Source organism: Penaeus chinensis, chromosome 17, assembly GCF_019202785.1.
Source record: "Penaeus chinensis breed Huanghai No. 1 chromosome 17, ASM1920278v2, whole genome shotgun sequence".
Taxonomy (NCBI): domain Eukaryota; kingdom Metazoa; phylum Arthropoda; class Malacostraca; order Decapoda; family Penaeidae; genus Penaeus; species Penaeus chinensis.
In genome coordinates, this window is record NC_061835.1 from 12,073,108 (window position 1) to 12,090,535 (window position 17,428).

The 17,428-nt window shown below is 38.2% G+C and overlaps 1 protein-coding gene across 6 annotated transcripts in view; it reads right to left on the reverse strand.

The window, feature by feature from the left end:
- Positions 1-899: 899 nt before the first annotated feature.
- The window catches only part of LOC125034287 (signal-induced proliferation-associated 1-like protein 1), a 33,763-nt gene continuing 17,234 nt past the window's right edge, over positions 900-17,428 (reverse strand). For 2 of the 6 annotated variants that reach the window (XM_047626041.1, XM_047626042.1), the window contains exons 3-23: positions 16,431-16,699; positions 15,962-16,101; positions 14,086-14,289; positions 13,633-13,789; positions 13,238-13,499; positions 12,942-13,048; positions 12,670-12,804; positions 12,262-12,386; positions 11,705-11,826; positions 11,411-11,546; positions 11,044-11,175; positions 10,461-10,576; positions 10,190-10,312; positions 9,651-9,813; positions 9,233-9,457; positions 7,921-8,304; positions 7,463-7,585; positions 6,896-7,037; positions 5,917-6,712; positions 5,407-5,664; positions 900-5,213 (exon numbers count right to left, since the gene is read on the reverse strand). In XM_047626041.1, coding sequence (XP_047481997.1) covers positions 4,988-5,213; positions 5,407-5,664; positions 5,917-6,712; positions 6,896-7,037; positions 7,463-7,585; positions 7,921-8,304; positions 9,233-9,457; positions 9,651-9,813; positions 10,190-10,312; positions 10,461-10,576; positions 11,044-11,175; positions 11,411-11,546; positions 11,705-11,826; positions 12,262-12,386; positions 12,670-12,804; positions 12,942-13,048; positions 13,238-13,499; positions 13,633-13,789; positions 14,086-14,289; positions 15,962-16,101; positions 16,431-16,699 — 4,345 coding nt within the window. In that variant the 3' untranslated portion in view covers positions 900-4,987. The remainder of the gene's footprint in view (positions 5,214-5,406; positions 5,665-5,916; positions 6,713-6,895; positions 7,038-7,462; positions 7,586-7,920; positions 8,305-9,232; positions 9,458-9,650; positions 9,814-10,189; positions 10,313-10,460; positions 10,577-11,043; positions 11,176-11,410; positions 11,547-11,704; positions 11,827-12,261; positions 12,387-12,669; positions 12,805-12,941; positions 13,049-13,237; positions 13,500-13,632; positions 13,790-14,085; positions 14,290-15,961; positions 16,102-16,430; positions 16,700-17,428) is intronic. The other 4 variants (XM_047626044.1, XM_047626043.1, XM_047626045.1 and 1 more) reach the window with 4 other exon arrangements.

A 17,428-nucleotide genomic window follows, 5' to 3' on the forward strand; every position in this document is an offset into this window, starting at 1 on the left:
TTAAAACGGTCAAAACAAGAAAACTTGTTAATTATAACTTCATCAGATAAGCAGTATTTAGGTCCAAGACAATTCAATTGCATAAGAAAAAAATTGGTGTCATTCATAAGGGAAAAATTGAATAATAATGGATTCATAAACATTTCTAGTTTGTATTTATCATACATATAGAATACATTAACCCTATGCTGCCAATGATGGCATGTTCATATATGCCATGCCCACTGCGAGTTTAAATAATTACCCCCCTCCCCCCAATCCTTAGGTCGTTGGTGTCGTGGGGGGGTTTAGGAGATGGAGACTGAGGACCAACGTCGGGGATTGCCCCTGCTTTGGACCACAGCCAACGCCTCAACAAATTTTGCTTGGTCTTTGCGTCACTCCTTTTCCTTCTCTTCTTCATCTTCTACTGTCCACTTATCCTCATCGTTAACTAATTTTTTACCCTTTTCACCATAATAGTTTTTGATAATTCTAAACTTGGGGGTTTTGTTCTCAAGCCCCACCCTACCTCTGTATTGAGATGTCAATGCGGCTGAAAATTTTCAACAAATAATAATTAAATAATTGTTTTTACGCATTGATTGATTTTTAAAAATATTTTCTGTTACCTAATATTGATATTAGAAATGTCAATAACATTATAATAATTATAATATCTGTAATAAAAATAAAAGCATCGAAATTGACAGCATTAGTGAAAAAAAAAATTCCCACAAACTCAAGAAAAATGAAAATCGGGTAAAGTCACAATGTCTAATTGACAACTTTGTGGCTAAGCACTTGCAGGGCCATCCATGTGCACAGGCATTTCACAAAACAATACTACAGTGAACCCAACATTTTCCCAGAGATGTTGGGTTAACATTGACTTTGCGATCTGGGGATAATAACAAACATTTTAAAATACAAATTCTATTTGTATGTAAGGCACATAGCTTACAAATTATGGTGCATCTACACAATTTATCTTGCATGTACAAAACAAATTTGGACAGGTTTGTCATGCCTGACAGTGCAGACTGCAAGACTTTTCATCCCTAAATGGATAAATTCTTCCATTCTTCCCTACATCCACCATATATGAAAATTTTTGCTTCAAAATAACAATGTACAGTTTTTTAAGAGATCATGTCCCTACAGTAATATCTCAAGAAAGGCTAATAACTGATGTAAATTTATTCAAATATACAAGTCAAAATGCACTCGGAAGATAAATACATACTGTAATATGCTAATTGGTATACTGTAGGTCCTTTGATGTAAAAAATAATTTGGTAATTACACACTATGTTATGGTCCCTTTTCATGCCAGTCTGTGCATCTTACAATCACTTTCCCAATCTTAAGATCTAAATCTTCAATGTCTTCTCACTTTCATTAGATGCTCTTAGGGTTTTAGTCCTTTAATAATTTCCATTAGCTAATAAATGTTCTGTAGTAGATATTAAAATAAAAAAGAGTTAGAAAAACATTTAAAAAAAAAAAAAAAAAACTAAACAATGAAATGTGCAACTTGGCAGCATGCATGTAAAAGAACTTTCATGGGTTACATGTGTACTGTTGCACTTGCACTATGTGCCTACATAATATTAAATATTCTACAAAGTGCTGTGCATTTGAAATAGCAACTTTGCAAAATGTTTTCAACATGAACAATGATTCTCTATGTTACAATTTTGAATGCTGATGTGTTTGCAAGTTTCAGCTAACAACAAGCACAAGGAAAAATCTCAGTTGAAGGCACACTTTCTTTTCTTGCAATGCTGATCAACTCTTTAATTAAAAATGAACTTTCAAATAATAATTCTGGTAATTTTAATAAATCAAGTTAGGTATTTGTACAATATGCATTTCTATTGCTCATTAAAATTTCAATTCTTTCCTCTTGAATATTTAATCATACCACCATTTTTTGTTTTTTTCTTTCTTTTGATCTGTTTGTTTTTTTGGGGCCCTGTGCAAGCTGTCAGCTGTACTCACAATGCAATGATAATGTTTAATGATTGTCTTGAGGTAAAGTTATATGTAGATTCATCAAACCTACGTACAATATATGCCCAAAATATGAAACGTTCCAACAGTCCATTTCTATTTTTTTTATTCTCTGCAAGTAAAGAATAAGAGCAAGAGAGATCAGAAAAGAATAAAATAGAGCAGGCACTACAATTCAGTGTGAGAAAATAGTGCAAAAAGAAGAAGAAAAGGTTGGATTCTAGATGCCTTATAAGAGGGGGGGAGTCTACTTACTATTTCACAAATGCTAGGCTAAAACTGCAGCAAGGGCTCTATCATTGCTTTGTCTTCTGCACATCACAGGAATTTGGAAGGACCAAAGCACAGAGGAACGAAGTTGGAGGAAGGCTTATTCGAGCCTTTTCTTTTTTTTCTTTTGGACTGAATTTTACTCTTAAGAATTGACTGATGTGTTGATCTAGACTTTTTATACAATAAGAAATGAAATGAAATGAAATTGGGAAAAAATAAAAATAAAAAAAGAGAATGAAATTGGAAAAATATTACAAAAATTCATAACAAAAATGCAACTTACACCTATCTCACCAACTTCTCTCCACAAGTATTTAACTACAAAAATGTTTGTCAATTTTCCTTCCATCTTGAAATTATCCTCGCATCAAAAACAAGAACAGAAACCTGTCCTTTTCCTTCACAATATCACTATATAATGGTCACAAACTATTATCTGTATTAATGGTTGTAATGAAACTACCACCATACACTTATGTTAAAGACCTCTATCAACTTAACTATTCACAACTGTACAATCATGAGTTATATAGGTTATAAAAAAAAAAAAAAAATTAAAATAAACTTGGAACACTTCCATGATTCCTTAAAAAGAAAAGAAATATGAGAAAAAAGGCTTTCAACCATATAATTTGGCGAGTATTATACTGAAAGGATTTTGTACTGCCGGCTACACACTTTGGTATTCTGGTGAAGACGCATTAAAGCAAAGGCACAGGATAAAGTGAATTGTAAAAAAAAAAAGCAATAGCAATACTGAGTATGTGTGTATATATATATATATATGTATATTAAAAAATAGTGATGATTACACAAAACAAAACTTCCAGTTTTGACACAAAAAAAGAAAAAAATGCAGATTAAAAATAATAATAATAGCAATAATAATAACACTGGTAAGTCACTGAAAATACAGACAACATATACAATATACACTTCACAGCTTACAGTTCCTGCCATCATCGTCTTTACCTTTAATTTTACCATCATCAACACTTCCAGATTTTTATGCCACACACACTATCTTTTTCGACTTTTGCCCTCCCAATCTCTTGCTTCATAGGTTAAAACAAGAAATTGTCTCTTTCCCTATTCCTCTTATTATTTGCTCTCACCTTTTAGTACACTCAGTGACTATCACACCTCATTAAAAAAGAAAATAAAAAAAGTGGGATTCCCTACACATGGTTCACTGGTTTTTTTATCAAATGTTTACAATGCACTCGCATATGGCAGCTGATCTACAGCGTTTAAATGGCTTGGTAAAATATCCCTTTCTGCATTAGTACAGCAAGAAGTCACTTCATCAGAATGGGGTATCTCCTTCCATGAAACTTTCATAGGAAACTGAATCTAGACATTATTCAAATACTGATACAGAAACACAGGCTATGGAAAAGTGAAAAAAATAATCATTATGATAATGATGACATAATGATGATGATGGTAATAATAAAAGAACAATAATGAAAATAATAATCATCATCATAAATGATGATCTAATGGAAAAAAAAGTGGTTTCACAAATATCCTGAAAAGCTGCTCACTTGTACAGTGATCAGAACAATATTTCAACACATATATTACACTTGCCAAAAAACATACTAAAAAGAGAGAAGAATAAAAAGTAATGAGAGTAAACTATAAGAAAAAAAAATTAATGCATACTTTGGCCAAGGAACACACAAAAGTTCAGGAAAAACTGATGCTAGGCATAATGATCTTCGACCCGTGGGAATTTAACCCATGCCAGACGTCCACACTTGCTATGCAAACTGTTTGATGCTTTCCCTGTTCTACTTTTTTCCAAAACTAACTTTTGGTTGCCCTTAATAAAAAGGAACTAGAGAGTGAGAAAGAGGAAAAAAATTGGAAAATGGAAAATCATTTCACAATCAGGAAAAAAATTCTCTTTGGTTTTATATATACATGAATATCTGTATAAGGATAAGTATGTGTATGTATACAGCAATACGTACAAGTATGTCTGTGAATGCATGTGTCATTCTCAATGAGACGCTCCTTTCACATAACCTATGAACACGCAGTGGCACATTCCTTCGCCTACCATCTCATCCCCAACCAAAATGTCAAGAAAGAAAAATAAAGATTTTCACACTGATCTTGGAGATGATGAACTTGGCTATGGCAGGATAATACCAACTTGGTAACACAATGCACTAAACCGTTAAGTTCTGTTTCTTAAGTAGTCTTGCCAAAGACAAAGGCACGGACGGCAAACACTAGAAGGTGTCTGATTGGCTTCCCAATATATTTTGAGTTTGCAATAAAGGAGTGAGAAAATTTCTGTATATAAAAAATTAAGTATTGGGGCCAAAAAGTTCCAACCTTACTATTTCTCATTTTAACACTTTACTTCTCAATCAATGCACAAGGCACATATAACCCTGCATGTTGCAGCCACATTTCCAAGCACTCACATATCACTCATGTATGATCACACACAGTTCTTAATTTTCTATCTGTTCAAGGGGCTTCCATTTGTCATAAGAGAAAGCAAGTAGATCTTATTTTCCCTGCAGTCACATATAGAGTGTTCATATAAAATGTTCTAATGGGAATCTATGATACCTGCCTTCTTTTCTAAACTACAAAACACCAATTCACAATCACAAATTGACACTGGAAGTTCTACATAAATTTAATCTTATTCTTTTCTGCTAAACAAAGAACTCTGAAGAAAATTTCCACTGATATTTCACGTCTTGTCTATAGTGTTAAAAAACCACTCTGTGAATTGGTGTAGCTGCTGTGCTGCTGCACGGCTGTCCTCCTGCAGCTTACGATTCTCTGTTCGCAGTTGTGAGACTTCATCCTCTAGTTGCTCTGATCTTTGCTGCTCAGCTGCTAGTTGCCGTTCTAGCTGCACCAATCGATCCTGAAGGTGGCCTGAATCCATGGGTGTACTTGCATCATCCACGGATCTGACAATGCAAGAGAATATTTAATGGGCTGATTTTGCTCTTGGTGGGTAATGCAATATCTCTGTATGTGCACTGGCGTAAGCTTAAATTTGTCCTTTACTGACATTTTTAGGTGTATAGAGCAATAAATAAATTTCACTGAAATAAACCATGATTAAAAGTACCACAAGAATTTGAACATTAGCCAACACACCTTACTGAAGATTGAAGCTGCCAGTTCTGAGGCTGTGCGGGATGAGGTGGCCGAGCCTGGCTTGTCCCAATCATGTCTCCACTCTTCTGAATTGCCTGAGTGGCTGTGTTGACCAGGCTCATCCACTCTTGGTCCACATCAAGGCCTCCACCCTGCTCTCCACTCACTGTCTCAGAAGGAGCACTCTTCCCTTCCCGGCTCATATCCACCCATTGTGGGTTCTTGAGATTGGGGTCTGCACTGCTGCTGGCCACATATCTGTTCAGAGATTTTTGTTATAAAAAAAAAATATAGCTAAAGGTATATTCATCTTCCTAAGGTTTGAAGATAATAGCAAAAGCCATGATGTTTAAGCTTTCATATAAAGAATTTGGTGGTAAAGAATTTGGTGGCAAAATTAAAACAATACCATTCAAAGCAAAGCAAAAAAACAACTTGTAATAATATTGTGCTCTACATGCACTGTTCTGAAAGTCATCTAAGCAACAGATCTGAATGCACAGCCCCTACCTGTCTCTGGCAGGTACTGTTCTTTGGTCAGGTACATGTGGGTGTGGGGGACCACGGGGATCTGGAGGACCAGCTCCAATCTTGAGGTCCCCACGCTGGTCACTGGTTGTGGCAGGACTCGACGTGGCTGATGAATTAGATATAACAGTGGCTGGTCTGGCTGTTAGCACTACCACCTCTGCCACCTCTGTCCGTGACGGGACATTATGGTTGGGATCGGGGGAGATCTGTCCGTGGGTTGGGGTAGGGGCAGCAGATGAAAGGTGCTGAGGCATGCTTTGAGACATTGGGAAGCCTCGGTAGTTGACACCTGGGGGTTGGGGAGGTGAAGGGCCCTGTGTGTGTATGGTGGGATTGCCAGGGTTGCCACTTAAAGCCTGACCAGGGCTTGCTCTCTCTCCATTCACACTCCCTCCTCCTGACTTAACAGACACTCTGTCCAGGGAGCTGTTATTGCTTCTGTTGCCTTGGGCATTGTGACCCGCAGTAGAAGCAGTGCCCAGACTGACACTGAATGCTCTAGGCCTTTCTGCACCCTCCTTTGATGCCAGTGACTCTGTATCTGAGATGTAGTCTGGGTTGATAAGTCGGAACAGCTCTTCCTGCAAACTAGAAGAACCTAAGTTTGCTGAATTTCTCTGGCTGCTCTTTCTAGGTGTGGCTGCCTGTCGGAGACGAGCCTCAGTTGTGACTGTGCGTGGAGACTGATTCCGGGAGGATGTGGATGACGGGGTTGTGTTACCTCCCTTTATCCTCCGCCGGGTATGTGGTGAGCCACTGCTTCCTGAGAGCTCATCTAAATAGGAATTGTATGTCTTACTATCCAGGAGATCTGACAAAAATTATGTTTGGCACATAGCAAGAGGGAAAAATATATTTCATGCTGTCTTTCATACACTCTGCTAGTTGCACATGGAAGGCCATAACAAACATGACAAGCACATATTTAAAAATTAAAGACTATACAAGGGAGACCAACCTTCGCTGCGAGTTGGGTGCAGTCGTTCTGTGGAAGAATTGTTCTCATCTTGGCCTGGTATGCGAGCTGGGTACCCGGGAAGACTACTCGAACGGACATTACTGCTGAGGCGTTCATTCCTCCATGCAATGTACTCATTCACCTACAATGAATGCACTAACAACTTAGTATTTTATAACCTCCAAGCAAATCTATCACATTTCTAACAATGATCACAAGGCATAGCATCTCCTAAAGATTGCTTGAGCTTCAGTTCAGCCATTGAAAAAAAGAAAAAAATAAGAATAATAAGAGCACAAGATCTAAAACTTGAACAGAACAAAAACAAAAAATCACCTATCTTAAGCAAGGAAGTAATACATGACACAATTTTCTGATATACCTAAACATTGCATGCGCAAAAATAATATTCAGAATAATAGCATTCAAATTCATAAAATTTGTCATGAATTCTCCTTACTTCAGCAACCAATAAGAGTAACATAAATAGCTGCTCACACAAATTCCTACTTCACAGATAAACCAAATATAAAAACACTTAATCATTGTATGTCTATCAAAACTTACTTGACCCTGTGAAACTGCAGATGACTGGAGAGTTACAGATGCAGAGGTGTCTGTACTTTGTCTCACACGCTGGCTTTCCACAGGCTTAAGAGGGGCATTGTCATAGTCTCCAGAACCAGGGAACTGTAAAGGCCAGGTTGAGCTGAGGACACTGTGATTCACTTTGGGGGGTTAGAATCATAGGTTAACTGACAACAGGATTCTCTAATTATGTTGAATGAGAGAAATTATGTAAGACTTGATGTAGTCATGATTTTCCCACTGCTCAAATAGTAATATTTTTTCACAAAATTACATTTTCAAGAATAAAGGAAAAAAGGAAAAATTGCCTCAAATCTAAAATTTCCTTAAACCTAATGCAGTACCCTGCTTCACTACTTATTAGTATTGAAATAATGTCAGTAGCTACACCTAGAGGGTACCAAGGGAGGGGCTTTGGGCAGTGCCCTGATCCTTACGTGGGCAGCCTCCTCATGTGAAACGTGCAGCGGACGTGGGTGAGGGGGAGGGACGGCGTAGTTGGCTGAGTCGCCCATGCCGAGCTCCGGCTTGAGGTGAGATGAGTGGTATGGGGTCACATAAATCCCCACCGAATTGTGGGAATGTGATGTGGGGGAGGGGGAAGAGGTTAGCATAGGAGTAGGGGTGAGGGAGCTCTGGCCAAGAGAGGGAGCATAACCTGTTGATGGGGCACCAGAGGGAGGGTAATTTGGATGGGAGGGAGGGGAGGCATAATTGTGATGGGATGAGGAAGAGGACGGAGACGAGGAGTGAGGAGCACTGGCAGGCATCCCTCGGTTATGGAACGAGGAGTGGAAGAGGTCACCACGACGCTTGGCGCCCTGTCGGTTAGACAAAGCCCATCAAAACTCCAAGGGAAGATTTCAGTCATTACATTTAGGGTGCCTCAAAGAGCAAGAACACACACATTATTTATGTACATAATAAATATAGACTGAAATCTTCCCCTCTTCTAAAATTATGTTAATGATTAGATAATTATTATATAAAAACAATCTACAGAAAAAAAATCTGAAGTCAACAGGCAAATGATATCATTGTCATTTTATGACTCACTGCCACAAAGATTAATCACTCATTGTAATAAAAAAAAAAAACTGGAGTATGTTATACTGTTATGCTTTTTCCTTACACATTCACCTCAATTCTAAGGATCTGAATTTGAGTTTTATACATGGTCTAAACAATTCTTAAAATACTAACTGAACCATTACTTACACCAATAAGATTTCAACTCAAGATTACCAGGTTTCAATGTGCAATAATTAACAATCTTATCCTGATCTAAACTTCAAAGGCAAACTATTCCATTCCTGCTCTCCCTGGTTATAAGCAAATTCCTCTATCAACCATCCATGATTTGCAGACAAGAAACCTAACTTCAGCTTGTATCTCTAGACTGATATTACAAACTGTAACTAATGCTCTAACTATTCTGCTTTCTGCTGGTTAAGGATTACAAAGCTTGAAAATATACAAACACATGTACACACAGCCTCACACAAGCAGCACATACAAAGGAAAACAAAATTATTACATTAGTATTTCTACAATCTAAATCAACCATGACAATTATTCATGCAGAGAAATGAAAGAAAAAAGAAAGAAAACAGTAAGAAATATCAACCAAAACAACAATAATAAGAGGAAAAAAAGCATTCCACACTACACACTAAATTCCATCATCCAACAAACACACAACACAACAAAAAGAGAGAGAGAGAAACAAGAGAAAAGATTCAAACTTACCTGTGTTGACCTGGCTGGGAGGGGAGGGGGAGGCGAATCTTGGGGTTCCTCATAAGGTTCTGTCCACCGGTCACTCGAGTGACCTGAACTGGTGCTGGAGAGCGTACCCATATAGTCTGGGGTCCTGTCATAGTCACCAGTTCGATCATAATCGCTGTTTATATTGTTGTTGTTGCTGCTGCTACTGTTGTTGTTGCTGGTATTACTGTTGTTGTTACTGTTATTCTGTTGAGGGGTTGATACGATTTTAAAGTAATCATGGTACTCACCTTTTAGGTTTTGCCTTTTACAAATCTGACCAACCCACATAAAAAAAACATCACACATAAAGCACATATAAAGATCTTCTCTATTACAAACATACATCCCACATAAAACCCTCAGACAAAATAAAAAAAGTTTCTTTCTTGCAGCTTACCTGGTAATCTTGCCGTTCCCCATGGTAGTCGGACTGCTGTAGTCTAGCCTGGTCATGGTAGTCATGTCCACTACGCTGGTCGACAGTAAACGAACGTGATGAGCTGCCCGTGCCATAACCAGAGCTGTTGCTGGAACGTGGGGGTGACAAGCTCCGGTCATACCTGAACACAAGACAACGACACGACATCCCGAGGTCAGAGCGACAGTGTCGTCCCCGGTGTGTGTTCCCAGGCCTAAACCCTTTTATGACTATGCTGGGAATTTTAGTATCTTAAATGTGATTTAAAAATGGTTACTCTACATATTATAGAAGCAAGAATGAAGTTATGGTTACACCAGAGATCTAGGAAATTTTCCCAAAGTAATCAATATAAAGACAAACTTAACGACAGTCCAGACTATCCTGACAACTCTTTTGAATATTCCTCAACTCACAAATCTCATACTGAGATTCCTCAAACCAATCCTAAAAATGAAATACAAAACTCTACAGTTCATACATATACCCAAGGACAAGATAAAGCTAAGCAAGCTCACCTAGACGTGTGGTTGTGCCGAGACTTAAGATGCTTTCTAGAGAGCTCCTCAGGTGTGTTCAGGTTCTCGTAGTCTCCCTCGCTTCCCCCAAGGAGGAATCCACAGGTTGGGACATTGCAACCCCTATGGTCATCAACATAACAATTATCCATCATCCAACAAACAGGTCTCTAGACTATGTACGAAACAAGGGATACTACTGAAATTATTCATTATCTCAGAAATGACTGATACTAACAAAACTATTAAATCTATAGCACAGCCAACTCACCTTCGTGGAGTTCCATCAAGATGAGGAGGGACGATGCAGACTGTCACTGTCATTGATGTCTTGAGGAGGTCCACCATCTGCTCCTGGGAGAGTGTTGAGAGAGCAACTGTGCAGATCTGCCAAGTAAGTAGACAAGGGGGTTATGAGAGTTAATAATAATATTTCCTTAATACATAATTCATGGTCAGCTTTCTTTTTGAATACCAACAGCTAATTTCCTGAACCTTTGTTATATTGACCAACTTTCTATTTTCTTATTATTAATAATTCTTCAATATGTATTTTTTGACTTTTTAACCACAGCTCCTTAAAAACCAAAGTTGTCCTCTAACCACAGCATGTGATTTTGAGTTAGGATCTTTGGTATGTATATAATCTGACACTACTACTATCAGGTCATGCATTTATACTACCAAAAGTACAATTTAATGTTAATAGTGAGAATTGCCAATTTGCAAATAATAATAGTTGCATTTTCATAAATATTCAACAAATAGTTATATGAGCTGCAAAAATACTGACATTGTACATCATAAAAAGGATGACAAACACTTCCATATAAGCACCAAGAGTAATAACATACCTCAACAATCCTTGCCCCTTGTCTTAGGCCAGACTGAGATGCCAAGCCATAAGTCTCCACCTCTGTTATCACACCATCTTGCTGCACATTGAACCCTAGTAATCCAGCTGAGTTACGTCGTAACACAAGCTCCTATTGAGGTTGAATGTATTAGTCAGTGGAACTTTAAATTTCATATAATCATCTCAACATTATATCAAGAACAAGGCAATGGTATTTGTTTTCCAATCCTTAATAAACAAAATGAAAACTTTAGCCCACTTTTCGTCGAGAACAGTAAGCTTCTGACGAATCTCCTCCTCATTATTTTCCTCCAACAATTTTGAACAATTTACTCTAGCCTGCCTCTCTCCTCTAAAGTCCTCACCTGTGTCTCTGCTCCCCCTGTCACAGCTGACAATCTGGCAACTATCTCAGCGATAATTTCCTCAGCATCAGTCTCTGGGGTGCCCGGCCTTAGATAGATCTGTAGACACTCGCCTTGGTGGTAGAATATCCGCAAGCTGAAAACATGGGGTCAAGAGGTCACAAACATTCTTCTCATAACTCAACATAAATGAATTTACAATAAAAAAAATTAACATTATTTTGTTATTTTGTTTATTAAATAATCATGCAATATATCAACAAATCAAACACAACAATATAAATGAGCACCCACCCCTGAAGTGGTTTGATGGTCCAGCCAATAACAGTCTTGCAGGGGGCAGCAAAGATGACCGACGCTGATGACTCCTCCAACACAACCAAAGAGTCAACAGATATACCCAATACGCAGTCAACCTGAGGAGTATATTAGTAGTCTATGATATTCGAACCGAATCTTAATTAAAGTGAATCTACATAAAGACAACCTCATTAATAAAAGTGACACTCAAAAATAGTGACTAAACAAAACTCAAACTCAATCTAAACTTTATCTCCAGCTACAGTGAAATGCAAAGAAAATTAAGTATCCAACAAAAATGAAATACAAACAAATTAAACATCTAACAAATATTAAATTCAACAAAACTAAACTGAAAGATAGGTGAATCTCTAACAAAAGTGAAACTCCAATAAGAGTAAAACTCAAACGAAACGAAAATGAAAGTTAAGCAAAAGTAAATATCCAACATTATCTTTTAAAATGATTAGTCTGACTTTTATGATCAACTATCATCTGAAATTACATATTACAGATAACCCTTAGATATACAGGAAGAGAAAAATAGTTACATTTTGCTGCAGTGCATTGTCCTTGACAGAGAGCGGCCAGGAAAGAGCACCCCGGAGACTCGCGTCAGAAATGTATTTTATCGCTCTCTTATCCTTCTTCCCTCCTCTTGAGAATCCCATTAATGCTGAAAGTTAAAAAATAATAATAATAATTATATGGATGTAATAAGCAATGGGAAAGGATATTTATGTATCAAAGATGCAGGTACAGAAACAAACACAAGTATCGGAAAAGACAAGCACATCTGCCTACTTAGATGTACAAGCTTGTGTGAGCAAATATCTCTCACACTCACACACACACACACACACACACACACACACACACACACACACACACACACACACACACACACACACACACACACACACACACACACACACACACAAATATGCCAAAAATCTCACAGAATTTGGTGGAAGTGTCGAGCGTGGTGGAGGAGATATGGTTGAGGGCGAGGTCCTTCAGGTACTCATGACGGGTGCGTGTGGCCATGGCTGCAAACTTCTCGGACCTCAAGGCTGCAATCTCACCATTGATGGCTGAAGAGAGGGATGGAAACAGTTGGATAAATAGACAGAGGTATAAGTATATCAATAAACTCTTCAGAAGGTACTAATCAGAGGAAATATCATTAATTAACCTGTTTTAAGCAAATTGCCCAAAGCTGGAAGCTTACCCTTGGCTATTAGGAACTCTGCAAACGTTTTTGACTTGGGGAAAGTGGCTCCCTCAGTCATCATGGGTCCGAACATTGGCACATCTCTAAATCTGCTCACAGTCACACTGGAGGGAGAAATAATTTTAGAAAGGTTTATAAAAACTTATAGTTAAGTACAGTACTTATTTGCAGTATTATCAAAAATGTGAATGAATACTCCCATAACCCTATTCATCAAAAATGTCACCTATTCGGTGTAGTTCACAAAACAGATAGGAAACAAAAAGTAACAAATCAATAAAGAAGACTCTTACGTATACTGTGTATTCTCCGAACAAGGGTTGACTGCCTGCACCACGATGAAAACATGCTGGAAGTGGCTGCGGATGTGCTTAGGACTGAAGGGGGGAGCACCTGGCTCCTGGAAGATAATGGTGACGATATCGTTGCCAATGTGTCGTTTCCGAAGAAGCTGCTTGCGGTTGTTTGGGGTGAAAGGGAGGAGCGTTGACACATGGAACATAACCTCCAGGTCTCGATACTGGGTATACACACTGTACAGACCCGTGGAGTCCGCTGCAGAAAGAGAGAAACCAAATCCTTTATTTTTCAATACCTCAAAACCACACATAAAACAGATATTAAACTCAAAACATTACTTTCTTCAAGGAAAATTGCTCTCAACTACGACCATGAGAAACCAGCTTACTCTTCTTGTCAAGTCCGCCTCTGTACTTGTCAAAGTCTTTTAATCTGACACGTTGGCCTAGAGTCTCCAGGAATTCTGAAAATGCAGGACCAGCTGTCTCGTTGTTGTACATCTCTTCCTCTGTCGTCTGACCAGCTCGGCAATACAGGACTCCAATCTTTTGGAAAGAAAGATTATATGTCAGTGTTCATAATAAGTATACAGTATTTTTATTCAAAGATCTAAGAGCATATGCAAGTAGTCCTCTACATGTCTAAATATAATAGAATTTGTTAAGAGCTATCATTTCTTTCATTCTGAAGTCTGAAGTCTATATAAAGAGAAAAAGAAAAACATCCACACACACACAAAAAAAAATAAACATGATTGGATACTCACCCCCAAATCCTTAAAACTAAAACTAAAACTAAAACTAAAAAAGAAAGAAAGAAAGAAAAAAATATTCTCACTCACCTTAAATTTCTTGTGTACCCCTAATTCATCCAGTCTCAACAAAGCCTCTTCCGTCTGCGAGGTAGCATGGCCCAAGCGAAGGCACCCAACCGACAGCTGTGGACAAACGTACTCCAGAACCTCACGCACTCCGGGGCCACGACCTTTTTCTCCCCCTGGACGGCCTAGGCTCTCCTCTAAAACTGTTCCTTGGCAACTAAAAAGCTAAAAAAAGAAGAAAAAAAAAAAAGAAAGAGGTGAGATGTAAACATATGAAAATAGATCAACTTTGGAGATTTTCAGTTGTTGAAGCAGCCAACAGGATATTTGGATACATTGTGTCTGCAATGAGGGGGAGGCTCACCTAGAATCAGATCCTTAGAATTACATAAACCCTTCCCCGCCCCCTTCACATGAGAAATGGAGACAGTAATAAGAGGAAAAGAATTTCACTTCAAGACTATATTTTCTAAAATTCTGGAACAATAATCTAGAGGGAGAGTCATTCCAAATTGATAATTAAGAAATGTAAACGACATGTCAAGGATAATGAACTTTAAAACCATTCTAATAACATTCCCAAAATACCTCTGTATTTATCTTTATTACATAATGAGCTTGTTAAAACTACAACCTTAAAGTTCACATGCAGAAACACATTCTGTACACTCAATTGCAGTCTGATAATAGTGACAGGCATATCTCAGTTTAGCACCATTTCAATGCTTAAAAAATACAAAAATAAATAAATACATAAAAACATGTAATATATTATAAACTTTAGTGCCATTTTAAATCAGAAAACTGCTAGATTGGAATCCTACTGCAGTACCATCAATTGAGAGAGAGAGAGAGAGAGAGAGAGAGAGAGAGAGAGAGAGAGAGAGAGAGAGAGAGAGAGAGAGAGAGAGAGAGAGAGAGAGAGAGAGAGAGAGATAAAGAGAGAGATAAAGAGAGAAAGAGAGAGAAAGAGAGAGAAAGAGAGAGAGGGAGAGAGAGAGAGAGAGAGAGAGAGAGAGAGAGAGAGAGAGAGAGAGAGAGAGAGAGAGAGAGAGAGAGAGAGAGAGAGAGAGAGAGAGAGAGAGAGAGAGAGAGTGCACTATTTGTCTAATTGCCCAGAAACAAATAGTCCAGCTTATTCTCCTATTCAGTACATTCACCAATAGAAAAAAAAAAAAAACCTTCCCTTCAATAAGCAACCATACCATCACCTCCCTCTATCATGCATCACGCAATCTCCTGATCTCCCTGTACCCACCGCACCCTTTCCCATCTGCTTGTAATTATCTCATGAAACCCCATTAATCCTATTCTTTAAACAATCATGTTATTAAAATGCTACAGGAGTCATCACAGAGCAGCATACAAGACCCATTTTCACCTTCGCTCATGAGCTGTAGTAGCTAATAGATTACTTCATAATTAGTTACTAATGTCATTATACAGTTACTTTATATTACATTAAAGGGGGTCTTAATCAAAATTTCATACAATAATTTTCTCCTGCATTCTAGCATTACTTATATAATAAAAGCATGATTGTAATTAACAACCTGTTATGCCATCTCTGCATAACCCTGAAGAGACATCAACCCTGCTTTCTTGCATAACAACTGTGCCCTATGAACATATAAGCATCAAATGATAAAACCTCCACTATGTGATAGAAAACAAAGACACCCTTTAATACTAAACTCATTCTAGACTGAAGTTTCTGCTAATAATTGACTCATTCTGGTCCAAATTTTCCACAAATAATTGGCTCATTCTGAACCAAAGTTTCAACTAACACTTGACTCATTCTGGACCAAATTTTCAGCTAACAAATGGCTCAATCTGGACCAAATTCTGAAGTAATACAGAACATTCTATCACAGATCTATGAACACTTCCTTACCTCTGAAGTTCTGACTATTATTCTATACTGGTAGGTAGGCAGGCTGTGGGCACTGTCAGTCGCATCTTCTACTTTCTCTCTTCTTATACTGACTGCTACAGGGCCTAAAGAATCATCGACCCCAAGCCAGTTTTGATGTTCTGTAAGGGATTTGAGATTTCTTTCATTAAAAATTTCCATCTTGAAACTCAAAACTCTAACTTTCTGCACTGCATATATTAGGATCGCTCTAAAAAATAAAGACATAATTAGATCATTCTCAAATATGCCTTATTGCTCTAGGCTATCCTCCATCATTCCAACCTTGTATAAGATCAAGACTAATCATTTTGCATCTCTTTATGAACCCTTTACAATGTATAATGATTTTTTAAATAAAATCTTTAGCATTAAGAATAAATAGCCATATCCATATATTATCAAAAATGATAGTCACTTCACATCACAGAGCATCGAGCAATCCACAAACCTTGTCCACAGAAATAGCTGCGGTAGTAGCCCGCCCCCTGGTCAACCGCCTCTATCGTGTAAGGACTCCTGACATAGGGACACAGGGTTGTTCTCCAGTGGGACTGACCCGTGGAAGGTTCCAGAAGGCCGATAGTGGTTGCGGCAACGGAACGGTAAAGAACAGGTGGGTCGGCTGAAGAGCCCGATTTTGTCCCGCAGCCCCAGTCTCTGCTTAAGCTCACAACCCGTTCGCTCTCCCCCCCAAGCTCGTTCCGAAAGAAGGGGCAGCTGAAACAGAGGGACAAAATGAACATGGTTTCCTGAGAAATCGATACCCATAATTTAACACGATAGCACCAAGTAATAACTTTACAATTAAACAATTAAAAGACTTTAATCCTCATCACAATGGTCATAATGAAAAAAACAATAAAATTAAACACATTCAAATTCAGCTTTATCCTAAAGGTAAACACACTCTTAATCATAGAACAATATCCCAGGCCTGAAGGAAGGTTCATAATACCAGCAAATAAAATCCCTCTTTGAAGGGCTTCTTCTCAGACCAAGAAAACCCTGTGGCTGCATGACATTCTTTGGGCTTCTTATGTTGCAGGAGCCCATGGGAAAAGGAAATCTATGACCTAAGCATAATCAACATGCATATACAAGTTAGTGCACTTGGGTTAAATTATCTCATTACTTCTATAACTAATTTATTGATATACGAGTCTCAAAACTTAAGCAAATGATAACTGGTGATGATGTTAAGAGAAGAGGAGAGGAGAGAAAAAGAGAGTGAGGAAGAAAAGAAAGGAGGGGAAAGGAGGGGAAAGGAGGGGAAAGGAGGGGAAAGGAGAGGAAAGGAAAGGAACAGTGAGGAGGGGAGAGGAGAGGTGCAGAGAGAAGAAGAAAGAGGAGAGGAGGGGTGAGACGAAAGAGGAGAAAAAAGGAGAGAAGGAGAAAAGGAAAGGAGGAGAAAGAGGAAAGGAGGAGAAAGAGGAAAGGAGAAGAAAT